We start from the raw sequence: 13831 nt of genomic DNA on the forward strand, positions 1-13831 counted from the left end.
CATCCTACAGATGAAGTTCAGATCCCACCGTCTTGATACAGGCTTCCCTGACAGGTCTGGGCGACAGCGATCTCTCCAGAGTTAACCAAGTTTGCCATTCTGGTATTTAATCCAAGGGACTTGCTTTATTTACACAGATTCACAGGTATGTCTTGTCTTTCTGCAGCCTTGAGGGCAGGCAGGATCTGCCTTTCCTGTCATTGACCTCCCAGCCACTGGAGTACTGGACCATTCCTTCTTTTTCCCTCTCTTCCTCAGACATTCATTAGTCAATTAACTGTTTGTCAAGTACTTTGCACTGGAGAAGGACACAAATCCTAGTACCTATCCCTGAGTCCTAACATGATTTTGCCCCCTTTATATCTCCAGCTTTATTTATCTTAATGCTTTTCTTTTAGACCTAGACAGGCTAAGGGAATTCAACCTCTACATCCCTCTGTCTTTTCCCCTCTGGCTTTTGAGCTATTTTTGTGTGTCTCAGAATACTTTGTCTTCCTTGTTTCCATTCTATCCACCATCCACTTTATATAATAACACCTACTCAATTTTTCTGACCTCAGCTTAGATGATGCTTCCTCCAGGAAGCCCTCTCTGATACTCAAAATAAGATGCCCTTTTATGTGCTCCTTTGTATGTTCAACATTGCACCTTCAAAATGGAGTTATAGTTCCCTATTTATTTTCTTTCATTGGAATTTATTATCTGTTAGTACAGACATGTGTTTCTGTGTGTACTGGGTAAGAGTTGCTTGTATGTTTAGCTACTGATGATACCTGGTAGGTATTTTTCTTTAATATATCAAATAAGTGAATGCATGAATGTCACAAAGGTAAACAGGTCATAATCCCTGTCCTTGAGGACATCACCATCTAGTGGGGGAGACAGAAATGCAAACAGTTAACCATAATACAAGTTACTATAGTTTTAGAACAAATACATAAATAAAAAGCTATTGGGGTTCAAAGTGACTGATTTTGCCTATCGAAGTCAGGTCTTTCACCAACAAGGTGATAGGTGAGCTGGATTTTAAGGGATTTCAAAGTGTACCAGGTAGAGAAGCAACATATAGCAGGTGCTCAGTAACTTAACTATTCTAGAATGTTCCAGCATACCTCTGTACAGGACTATAGTCCTGAAAGGCTCAAACCTTCCAGGTAACACCTTTGTGCAAGGAAGAGAAGAATAGAGTATGGTTGAGAACAAAAGATTCAACTAGTTAGGACAGTGGTAAGGACTGGATTTGTAAAAAGATTTGAAAGTGGAGTCAAATATCAATCAAATCAGTGGCTGCTGGCAGGACTATTCTCAGGGACCACATCTAAGGGAATAAAACTACATCAAGAAAAACGAGACACTGGGTTACCTAATGCCAGTCAGTGTGAGGAGGAGAAATGAAAAGCCCAGAAAGAGGGGAGTGCTTCACTGAGCCCAGAAGGGAAAGTTCCTCAACTATAGATTCTAATAGTCTGGGGAACTTTTACCAAAGAGGAACACAAAGCCAACTTTCAACCTAAACTCAGCCTCCATTGGGAATGGTCAAGCACGTCATGAGAAGCTAGCCAGCCTACAAAATCCTGTCCTCTCCCCACAGCCCTTTAGACTGCCGGCAAGATGTGAAAAGTGGTATTAATGAAGAAGATGAAAAAAAGAGACTTTTCTCACCTTTAAGCAAGCCAAGCAATATCGACTAACCCTTAATTTCTGCGGAAAATAAAATCTGCGGACGTTTAAGTTCACATAGGCCAACACTCTGTGCTCCCCCTTGACCATGGTGTCACCCTTCATGTTCTAGAAACAGCTGCTTGTGTTTCCTGTACACGCAAGTTATGGCTGCTCCCAAGCTTTTAGTGATATTTCCTTTGTTTGGGTTAATTTCCTCCCTTCTCCCTTCCACTGTCATCAGCCAGCTAAAACCTATTCTGCTCTCAAGACTCAATTCAGCTATTACTACAAAAAGCCTTTTCTGAATCCCAAAGTTGTGCTATTTCCTTTCCTCTGCACCTTTGTAGCATTTTTGAAAAGAGTTTATTTATTTATTTGAGAGAGAGAGAGAGATAGCAAGAGGGAGAGCACAAGCAGGGTAGGGGGCGGGGAGAGGGAGAAGCTGGCTCTCCACTGAGCAGGGAGCCCATGGGCTCAATCCCAGGACCCCAGGAATATGACCGACTGAGCCACTCCGGAGCGCCCCGCCCCCCGGTCTCCAGTAACCTCCCCCAGTACTGGGTCTTATTTATATTTATGTCCACAGGGTCCCTGATTATTCACAGCACCTAGTGAGCCTCCAAGAGAGCCCTTAAATGAACGAACAAATTAAAGAGGAAATGCAAGTGTCATTGGAAGATTTTCCAAATCACAGTGTCAGGAAGACAATTCGGGCAGCAACGTGTACGATGATTGAGGGAAGACATCAGAATCAGCAGCAAGAGGGATCCTCAAGCTCTAAAAATAGCTCAGGTAAGTGGTCATGAAGGTCTGGAATAAGGAGATGGAGATCAGGATGGAAAAGAGGGGCTCAATCCGCGGGACATTTTTGGAGGTTACATCAATAGCACTTGGTGACTGGCTGATGAATAAGGGGAGCTAAGGAATATTTTTATTTTATGGTATTTTTAGTTAATTAACTAATTTGAGAGAGACTGCATGAGTGCGGGGTGGGGGGCAGAGAGAGAGAGAGACAGGGACAGAGACTCTCCAGTAGACACGCTGCTGAGTGAGGACCCCAATATGGGGCTGGATCTCACGACCATGAGATCGTGACCTGAGCTGAAATCAAGAGTCAGATGCCTAACCAACTGGGTTACCAAGGCGTCCTGATTTTATTTTTTTAATTTTTTAAAAGATTTTATTTATTTGACAGAGAGAGAGGGAACATAAGCAGGGGAGTGGGAGAAGGAGAAGCAGGCTTCCTGCCGAGTGGGGACCCCAGTGCAGGGCTCTATCGCAGGACCCCGGGATCACGACCTGAGCCAAAGGCAGACGCTTAACCTACTGAACCAGTCAGGCGTCTCTGTTTTTTTTTTAAATTTTTAAAAGCACTTACATATTAAGTAATCTCTACCCCCACGTGCAAACTGAGCTCAAAGGAGTCACATGTTCTACCGACTGAGCCAGCCAGGCGCCCCAAGAATATTTTTAGCCTTTTTGTTATTAAATGATCCACCAGCAGAAGAATAAATACTATTAACAGAAAGAAAGGAGTCTGGAATAAGAGTGACTTTGAAGAAGGAACTAGAGGAGAGGAGAAAGCTGAGAAGAAGCTAATAAAATATCCAGATCCAAAGTGATCAAAGGGGGAAAGAAAAGGGAGGTTGCAGCTTTGTTGAAGGTAGGGTTTGGGAAACCTGGAAGGAAAGGATGAGTCGGGGTTGGGAAAGTCCGGTGAAGAAAGATGTCAGCCTTGGCTATGAAGGGTTCACAGATCCCAATGTGGTGGCTTTCTGAACTTGAAGTCCCAGGTTTACATAGAACTCCTTCCGACAATTTGCCCTTTTGTTGATCTGCCCTCGATTTTCCTTTATGAAAATCACTGGTTGAAACTTCTCACTCAGCTACTAAACAACCCTGGGGGTATTTCTTTATTTCATAGAACCTCTTCAGGATCTATTTCAGTTTTGCAAAATAAGAAAACAAGAAATATTGGGTCACTGGGGGTATATTTTTACATCCAAAGGAAACCAAAAGTATTTAAATAACGCAAAATGTCAGGTAGTTGGTCTAATCTCTTCTGAGCTACTCTAGAGAAAAAAAAATCAGAGAAATGAAAATATTTTTATTGAAACGACCTATGGAACAGACCAAGCTTCCTTCACAAACAGTTCCTCTTGGTTATTTAGGTCATGCTGTGTCAGGATTAGGTTCTGCTGCAGTAACAGAAAACCCAAAATAACAGTAGCTGAAACACATAAAGATTTATTTTCTCATGTAAAAGAAATCCAGATGTGGCTGTCCAGGCATGATATAGCAGGTTCACAAAACAAAGGAGACCCAAGCTTCTGTCCTCAGGCTCTGTCACTTCATTCGTCTAAAATGCCTGCTGGAGCTACAGCCATGATGTCACATTCTATGAAAGAAACAGAAAAGAGGAAGGAAAGATCAAAAGCGTTTTCCCTAGTTGTCTGTTTTTCTTTAAAGTAAACTTGCTGGAAATTCCTTCCAACAATTCCAACAGTCTGTGCTCCATCTCATGGGCCAGAACTCAGTCGTATGGATTCTCTCAGAATCCAGAGACTGGGGAGTCTGACGACCAGATTGGGGAGCCAGAAAGATTTGTTTTTAAATCCAGGCACTTAGTTGCCCCAATAATAGAGCGTTCTCTCAGTAAAGGTAAGAAAGGGAATGGATTATCTCTTCCACAAACACCCATTCTCATTGTTTTAAAGATGGTGACAAGTTGGGGCGCCTGGGTGGCTCAGTGGGTTAAGCCTCTGCCTTCGGCTCAGGTTGTGATCCCAGGGTGCTGGGATCGAGCCCCACATTGGGCTCTCTGCTCAGCGGGGAGCTTGCTTCCCTCTCTCTCTGCCTGCTGCTCTAACTACTTGTGATCTATCTGTCAAATAAATAAAATCTTTTAAAAAAAAAGCTGGTGACAAGTCGTAAATGCAGTAAGGTCAAGAAGACGGAAACTTATACTTGGAATGAAAACAAAACAAAACAAAACCGAGCTCTCAGAAAGATAACAGATTGGTGGTTGCCAGAGATGGGGGTGGGGGGAGATGTGTGGAGTTTGGGCAAAATGGGTGAAGAAGGTCAAAAGGTAAAACTTATACTCCTAAAATAAGTAAGTCGGGGGCTTGTAATATACAGCATGGTCACTATAGTTAATAATACTGTGTTGCTTATTTGAAAGTTGCTAAGGGTGTAGATCTCAAAAGGTCTCATTACAAGAAAATAATTGTGACTATGTATCGTGACAGATAGTAACTAGACTTGAGATGATCTTTGCGCAATATACATAAATATTGAGCCACAGTGTTGTACACCTGAAGCTACCCTTATGTGCCAGTTTTATCTAAAAAAAGTTATGAATGACACACACATAAAGATAAAGATTTATAAGCACCATCGTACCTATATTTTTTAAACTAAGTATGCTAATATCTTCTCTATGGCAGATTTGGGTCCAATGTAAATATTCGAAAATATGAAAAATATAAATTTATTTTATTACATTCAAGCAAGCAGTAAAACACTGAAAGTTTAGTGAAGTTAGTTCTTCTTTCCCTAATTGCTAAATGCCAGTAAAAAGAAACACTTCTTTCTCTCTCTAAAAAGTTTCTCCTTTAGCCAGAGTTAAAAAGAAAAAGATGCCGTAACTAGCCCGTATGGCTGTTAGGAAAATAAGCTATCTCTGAAGTCAGGTAACATATTTTCTGCCAAGGAAACAGACTTTGGTATTCCATAAACCGGATAATCAGTTGTGACTTTCTACCTAGTAAATGCAATCACCTCTTCTTGTCTTTTACTCCCTTTCAATTCTTTATTGAACTCAACACAATAGATTCACCTGGTCATGAAATTTTCTTCTGCTTCCCTTGGCCTTTGTGACATGGGCCTACTATGTATGTTTACTTCTTTGCTTTTTTCCAGTCTCCTTTACTAGAGCTCTTCCTCCATTGGCTACCTCTGGCCTCTCTAATCCCATATTTCTAACTTCTGTATAAAAAAAAATTTTTTAAACCTACTTCTTCTATAGGCACCTCAAATTTAACACAACCTATGCTGAATTCATCCAATACAGAATTCATCCAATTCCTGTTGGCCCAAATCCATTCCTCCTTTGGCATTCTCTCTTTTGGTTGCTGACATGACATTGCCATCTCCATACTTCTTTGCACAATGCACTTGAACATCAGTCACCTTGACTCTCATCTTCCCTCTCTACTGCCCATATCTAATCATATACTAAAAATCCACTGAGTTGGCCTCCAGAGTGGGAGTGACTTTCCACTGTCATTACATCTCATTTAGAATATTTTAATGATATCTTGAGGTGTCTGTGTGTTTAGTTATGCCACATACTGCTGCCTCATCCTGTTCTACTTTCTAAAAAAATCTTCAATTGGCTACACCTTGTATGCAGAATAAAATTCAGATAGTAGTATTGGGACTTTGAGGTTCTCTATAATCTGGAACAATGTATTTATTGGCTTTCATACCTCTTCCTCACCACTCCTTTTCCACTGGACAAGCTTACCCATCAAAATTGATTTCCCTTTTTTCTCCCACAGCCCTGTATGAGAACCAAAAGTCACCCACAACCCTCATCACACTCTGCTTTTTGTTAGAATCATCTGTAGTTTGTTTCCCGGTTAGGTAGTGAATCTCCGAAGGGCTCATCCTTATCACCTCGCTGTGTTTACCACATTCCCTTTTAATAATAAATTAGATTATCCTCTGCAGATGTTTGTTGAATAAAGCCTAGTTGTATACAGGCCTTGCTTTTGCTCACACTTCAATTCAGACCTCAATTCAAGGGTGACCTTCTGTAAAACTATGAGGTAAAGTTTCAGAATCCATCTGTCCTCTTTTTCCACTCGCCTTTCTCACACTTAGAGATGCTCAGTGCCTTTGTGGTCACGCCTGTCCACCCATGCCTCTTACTGGGGTGTCTACAGAGATCTCTCCTTTTAAGGCGCTCGAACTCTGAGACCCTTTCCTTCCCAGTTTCCTACCAAAACTACGCATCTCTGAGGCAGATTTCAGAGTCCTTCTCTTCATTTTACAGATGAAGAGACAAAGGCCCTGGAAGGTGACATGAATTGCCCAAGTTCATGTGACTTATTAGTGGGCTGAGACTGACCCACAATCTCCTAACTCTAAGACCATTGTTCTTTCTTTCTTTCACACTTCTCCTTCCATCCTGTATCTCAGTACCTTCAACTCCAGGGTGTCATTAAAGACGGGCAGGGACCTGCTGCCGACCATGTTCAGGAGGCATCTCCCTCTCTTTTAACCACAGTTACCAGTGTTCTAACTCACAATCATGGGTTCTGGAGAACTCATGTTAGTACCCTCCTGTGGTTATTTTGGTCACAGAATCTGGATTATTGCGGTGCTTTTCCTAGCTCCCGAACTCATACCTCAGAAAGACACAGTCTATTCTGGGATGTGTAAAGCCTGCACATTTTCTGCAATGTGCTTCCTTGTGACTGTGTGGTTAGTGATGTTCCCTGTCTAACACAATCCTCCCACACTCACAGAAACCATGGCAGCAGAACTCCAGAGGCCTCCCCCTGCAGCTTTACAACTTCCTGGGGGAAGAGTTCAGTTCATGAATGTGTTGTAATTTCTGTGAAGGGTATCTGAAGTCCTTCAAAACATTCATGAATGAGCCTTTTCAATACCACTTGGAAGGAAGTCAGGAACTTCGCCATTGAAACCCAGCAATAATGAAATTCAATGGCTACGACACAGGAGATATATGAATGCCTCAGGGAAGAACAAAGGCCAGCTGACGCAGCCAAAGGCAGTTACTTCCACAAAATGTATTTACCTGAATAGGAACTTGGATGGTTTTCAAGGAATGACACTGTATCCTTCCAAAAAGTATCACGTGTTCTTTATTCATCCTGCAAATCTAGGAATATAAATTTAAAATTTATTCTAGGTTGGTATTGGTGCCATATTTTGGGGCTTTAATCACCAGGACAGGATGATCTGAAGAAACATTCCATTTTTTTTTTTTCAGATGGAAAATGGAAGCATTGAAAGTTTGCCTTTTCTTCACACCTGTGTCCTAGAATTACAGGTCTCTGATGCTTAAGGAAACTTATAGCACATCTAACCCACCCATGTATTTTATAGGTGAGAGCTGATCCTTATTTAGCTGATAACATAGAGTAGCTAATTTTGTGACAACCATTCTACTCTAGAAAGAGGAATTAATGGAGTAGGATCCTGGGCACTAAGTTATATTTGTATTTTTAGGACTAACTGTGTACACAGGCCTAACAGACATGAATGTTCTGGGCTACATCTATATGCCTTCAATTAATTTCCATCCCATTTTCCGTCATATAAAGTGGATGACCACATTAGTTTTCTATTTGGGGTTTTGGGAAGTATGTGAGTGTCTATGGTGCTTTGTGCTAACATTAAAATCATTCCTTTTTGTTTTTTAGGAAAAAATTACATAAATGAACTTCAAGTCTTCTCAACAAAATTTAGGTTAATTTCTTTATTTAAAAAAAAAGTGAGAGTGGGGCGCCTGGGTGGCTCAGTGGTTTAAAGCCTCTGCCTTCAGCTCAGGTCATGATCTCAGGGTCCTGGGATTGAGCCCCGCATCCGGCTCTCTGCTCTGCAGGGAGCCTGCTTCCTCATCTCTCTCTGCTTGCCTCTCTGCCTACTTATGATCTCTCTCTGTCACATAGATAAATAAAATCTTTAAAAAAAAAAGTGAGATAAGCCACACTCTATCAGGATGGCACTGTGACTACCCCAAACAATGGTCAGAAAAATACTTAAAAAAATATAAAGTGCCATGTAATAAAAGTGGGCTACTCTATTTACTTTGTGTAGACATTCCATTCCACTTATTCCTTCAGTAAATATTTATTAAGCACTACCTGCCAGGTCCTATGCTAGACACTGTGGATACAAAGAGGAGTTAAATGAGATCCCAATCTCCAAGAGTTTACAACAAAGTCTGTTCCTGATTCGGCAACCCTCCACACCCACCCCAACAAGGCTAAAGAGACAACCACTATGTAAGGGTCCCCTGTCATGTTCTGTCCAACCGCTTTGTCCTTCTCCCCTTCCTAGCATTGTCACGATTTCAGTTAAATGGTTGAGTCATTAATTGCTCAATACCTATGTGCCACTAAAATTTTAGCCCCGTGGAACAAGTATTTCATCCCTTTTATTCTCTGCTTCATACCCAGCGCTTCGCGTGGTTGGCATAGAAAAGACCAGCAACAAGTATTTGCTGAATGGACGGATGAACGTTAGAATGAATGAAAAACCAAGTGGGTGTCCAAAACTCAAGTCTGCAATACAACGTAACTATATTAGGCCGTGCATAGTACTATGGGAATTTGCAGGAGGAGCATTTAAACGTTAATCTTCACGGGGCTGATTACCAAAAGAGAAAGCGAGCTCTTCAAACTCGGAGCCTTGGGTGGTGGACCGTCCCCCTCTGGCCTGCGCCGAGCTGCACGGCGATTCTTCTCTGGAATATCAGGATCGTGCCAACAGTAGGACATCAATAAGACTGGTTAAATGACTCAAAGGCTGGCGTGCACAACGTCCAATTAGGTCATCTCTGGCTTAAAGCCAGAACGAATAAAAGGGTTCGTTCCCGGGTGTAGGCGCAGAGCCCGGACGAAACCCGGCAGACAGGGTCCACGTCGACGTTGCTTCCCCGGCAGCCGCCGGTCACATGACTCGGACTCGCCAGCCCCCGGCGCCTGGGCCGTTCCGCGCATGCGCAGCGCTCCGAGGCGGCAGGCCCGAGCGCGCTGACAGCTTCCGGTTTGGCTTCCCCGCCCCTGCGCGGCTAAAGCAGTGCGGACTCGGCTGTGGAAGCCGTGGGGTCTCGGGGGGCAGGGCGTGGTGAGGTGCGGTGGGTGCCCGAGCGGGGTTCCCGGAGCCATGGCTTGCTCCATTGTCCAGTTCTGCTACTTCCAGGACCTCCAGGCCGCCCGGGACTTCCTCTTCCCTCATCTGCGGGAGGAGACCCCCAGCGGCGCCGTGCGGAGGGACCCCAGTAAGTGCCCCTCGCCTCCCCGTTCCCCCGCTCCCACGCGGGTTCGGGTCTCCTAGCCGCCCCGCTGCCTTCAGGGCGCCTGTTGCCCCAGCTCTTCCCTCTTCGCACCGCGATGATCCCCTGCCCCTCCTCGTCCTACAGCTCCGTCCGCCTTGGCGGCGTCGGTGTTGTCTTCCTGTCGCCCAGCTCTCTCCTGAATCTTCGCCCTCTGGCCAGAACTGCGCCCTGCGTCCTGTCGCTTCTGCCGATCCCACTGCCCTCGCCCTCCTCCCCAGCCTCCTCTCCGAGTGCCCTCTCCAGCTCCCCCTCCCTCCACCGTTCCCGGTTCGGCACGGCTTGCTCGGCGATCGCATCCTCCTCCCCGTGCCTTGCCAGCTGTCAGCGCTCTCCCCCGGTACTGCCTCAACCCCGCGCCCTCTCCTCCATCCCTGGGGCCTTCTGCCACCCTCCCTCCTGAAAGTGTTCATCGTCGCCCGGTCTCCGTTCTTCCAGCCCCTTCCCCCACCGTTCAGATGTAGAGAATAAATGTCTGATTGACGAGTGAGTGACTCCTGAGGTGGTGAGTAAGCGTCTCCCATAGAAGGAAAACCTGCCAGGAGGTGAGGGCTAATCGACAGTGGGAACGAAAATTACAGCAACACGGCCGGGAAAAGTTAATTTCCTGGACTGAGAAGAGAGGCCTTCCCCCTGTCGTTATCATCGAGCAGTGTTAAGTAAGCCCTGGTCCAGGTAGTATAAAGTCCCAAGTGGGTTTCTTAGATACTGCATAGCTTCTCAGAATTTCCCACGTTTCTCCCATTTGTGTTTATTGGTTTCTTCGTATTTCCCACCTGAAGCACGTTTGGTTTTGTAGTACCGCACTGTCGTTTTGGTCATTTTGTGCTATACTGGAATGGTGAGAAAAAGCCCAGTAAATAAACTCCTTCCCGTTTCTTAACTGTAGAAGATACCAAGTCGGAAGTATCTGTGCATATTTATTCTGTGCCGGTCAGTAGTGCTGCAGAGCAAATAAGGGGGGCGGTCTCTGCCCTCTAGGATCTGTGGTTTACTGGGACAAAAATTAACAGCCATCGGTGTGATTGATACACGTGTGTGTGTGTGTGTGTGTGTGTGTATCCATACATACACATATATGTATTGGCACTAGCGGACCCTCCCTGAAGTGGTCATACGGAAGCCCACCTTCGAAGTAATGGGTAGATGCGTAGGGGAGGGGTCATAGGATGTGCAGAGGAAGGGAGGCCTGAAATGAGGTGACATTTTGAGAACTAAGAAGAGCTGCCTGCCTGAAGAGGGGGGTGTGGGGAGATGAGGCTGTAAAGGTGGTAAGGGGTTTGCTCAGGAGAGACCTACCGAAGTAGTGGGACGCCTGTGAAAGACTTCCAGCAGAGAAAGGACATGGTCAGGTTTGTACTTGCATTCAGCCACGTTTTTGGATACCTGTTCTGTGCCTTGGTGGCAGTGTGGCAAGGTGGAAAGCAGGGAGGTTGGTGGGAGGTTGTGCCAATAATCCAAGAAGCCTTGTGAGCTTGAACTAAAATCACCTCCGCAGGACTTGAGAGGAAGAGATAGAGTGGGAAGCCATTCAGGAGGTAGAGTCTGCAGGACCTGGTGAAGATCCATCCGGTGGTGGGGGCGTAGCTGATGACGGAAATTGCTGAGAATGCCTTTGGCCTGGGCGAGGATGTTTAATGCGAGAGAATGAAGGAGGTAGGCTTTGGACCTTTTGCATGTGAAATGTTTCTGGTATGTCCAAGGGAGGGAGTGCAGTCAAACACAATCTAGAGGTCTAAAAGTTAGTAATTCCCCCCGGGGCCAGCGATGTTAATTTGAGGATTACCAGCCGGAAGGGTCGGTTCAGTCTCCAAGATGGTGTATTCAGTGAAGCGAACCGAGTACTGAAGATGAACACTTAGAGGACCTGCTGTTTATGAGTCATGTAGAGGTTAATGGGAAGAAGACGGAGAAAGGGAGGAAAACCAGGTGAGAGCAATGCCAGGGAGCGTGGGGAGGAGAGGATGTGATGAAGCGGCAGAGCGTCAGCAGTTACAGCTGAGCTGAGGTCAGCTAAGGTGAGAAAGAATGCATCAGTGCCCATTGCTTTGGGGAAGATGCAGGTGACTGGGACCTTAGGACAGTTTCTGTGGACTGGTGGAGGCACAAGGCATATTTACAGGCCACTGAGGAGCTAAAACAAAGAAGTTGACTTTTTCAAGGGGCCAGGTTGTGAAGGATGGTGGATCCAGGACGGTGGACAGGGGGTGTAGAGGAAACAACACCTCTTCTCGAGCCCACTGCCACTCCCCTGCTCTTCTTTCATCTGGGCAGCGGCACCCGTCTTGTCACAGAACTTCCTGCTTCCACCTTTGGCTTCTTGTAATTATTTTCCAAAAGCAGCCAGAGTGAGCTTTTAAAGACAATTTAGATCATGATATGCCCCTTTATAACTCTTTGGCTTTTAATTGCACTTAATATAAAATCTGAAGGTCTTACATTGTTTATAAGGCCCATGAGGCCCTGCCTCCTGCCGCTTCTTGCATCCCATTTTACTCTCCCCTTACCTCTTGTGCTTCAGACACGCTTTGTTGTGGTTAAACCAGTCAGGCTCAGTTGTGCTGGAGGCCTGTGCCCTTGCTCTTGCCTCTGCTTTGGAGGCTGTATGCAGATGTGCATTCTAGCCACGTCTTGTTAGTCAAGTCTCATCTCAGCTGTCAACACCTCATGGAGGTCTTTTCTGATCACTAAATCTAATGTAGTCATTCCTGCCACCACCAACCCCCGCCGATCATATTTGTTACTCTCAGTCATATTGTCTTGTTTTTGTCACTGTGTCTGTGTTGTCCAGTATGGTAGCCTCTAGCCACATGTAATTCTTGAGCCCTTGAAATGTGGCAAGTGCTACCAAAGAACTGAATTTTTAATTTTACTTAATTTAAGCTTAAATTAATTAAAATGTTCCAGTTGCAACTAGTGTCTACCATATTGTATAGCACAATTAGAGGTGCCAAAATTTAGGCACATACAGGTTGAATACTTGTCCAAGGTCACACAGTGAAGGCTAGTCTAAGGATATGAACTCAATCTAGGCAGTTGGGGGTGTATAGTCATACCCTTAAGCATCTGGATTAATTTGCTGTATGTGCTTACAGGCTTACAAGTGTGATTTAATTTATTATCCTTTCAAATCAAATTCTTAGGTTTGTGTATATTGTTATTATTGGGGCTTTCATCAATTCATATAGAAAATAAATGGAGAAAGAGCTTAACCAGTGAGCCCCTTTGCCAGATCAATATTTTACAGTTAAAACAGTGCTTTAATTTACTAATAAAGATTATCAAAATATCTTGTCCTACTCTTAATAATGTATTTGGAATTCTAGGGATGACTAGTGCTATAGATTCCCATAATCACTGCGTGTCTTGTTTTATTAAAAAACAAACAAAGAAAAAAAATAGAATTTGTAAAGGGCTTTTCATTAAGAGAAACTGAACTACTCATGTAGGACCTGCCTTAACCTATTGATGGTGTTTGACCTTGCTTTGCTTCACTTTTATTAGTGTTATAAATGGTTATTGGGAAAGGAGTCATGAGATCTTTTTATCTTCCTAGGCTTATATAGTTTTAATTTCTTATTCCAGCTCATTTATAGGGGATATGTAAAACCAGAACAACAATAATGATAATCTTGAAGGCTTATTAGTTGTTTCGATTATTTCGATGTGGACAGCTGGCATAGACCGAATGATAACTGGCACCTGGGCACCCAGAACTCAGTACTACTCTCTTCCATGTTTGAATTGTCGGAGAATAACAGTATGACTTTGTTACTTTGTATCTTCAATTGAGAAATGAGACTATCTTCTGTGGCTTTAAAGATTTTTTTTTTTTAATTTGTCAGAGAGAGAGAGATAGAGAGAGAGCGAGCGCACACAAGCAGGGGGAACAGCAGGCCGAGGGAGAAGCAGGTTCCTTGCTGAGCAAGGAGCCCAAGGCAGGACTTGATCCCAGGACACTGGGATCATGACCTGAACTGAAGGCAGATGCTTAACTTACCGAGCGACCCAGGTGTCCCTCTTCTGTGGCTTTAAAAGAGGTCTAGAACCTTACTATTTCTGAATGTTTACACT

At 44.3% G+C, this 13831-nt stretch overlaps 1 protein-coding gene across 1 annotated transcript in view; it reads left to right on the forward strand.

The window, feature by feature from the left end:
* Positions 1–9513: 9513 nt before the first annotated feature.
* Positions 9514–13831, forward strand: part of RAB3GAP2 (RAB3 GTPase activating non-catalytic protein subunit 2) — a 97435-nt gene continuing 93117 nt past the window's right edge. The window contains exon 1 of the mRNA XM_044266809.1: positions 9514–9703. Within this exon, the coding sequence (XP_044122744.1) occupies positions 9589–9703 (115 nt within the window). The 5' untranslated portion in view covers positions 9514–9588. The remainder of the gene's footprint in view (positions 9704–13831) is intronic.

Source organism: Neovison vison, chromosome 10 (genome assembly GCF_020171115.1).
Source record: "Neovison vison isolate M4711 chromosome 10, ASM_NN_V1, whole genome shotgun sequence".
Lineage (NCBI taxonomy): Eukaryota > Metazoa > Chordata > Mammalia > Carnivora > Mustelidae > Neogale > Neogale vison.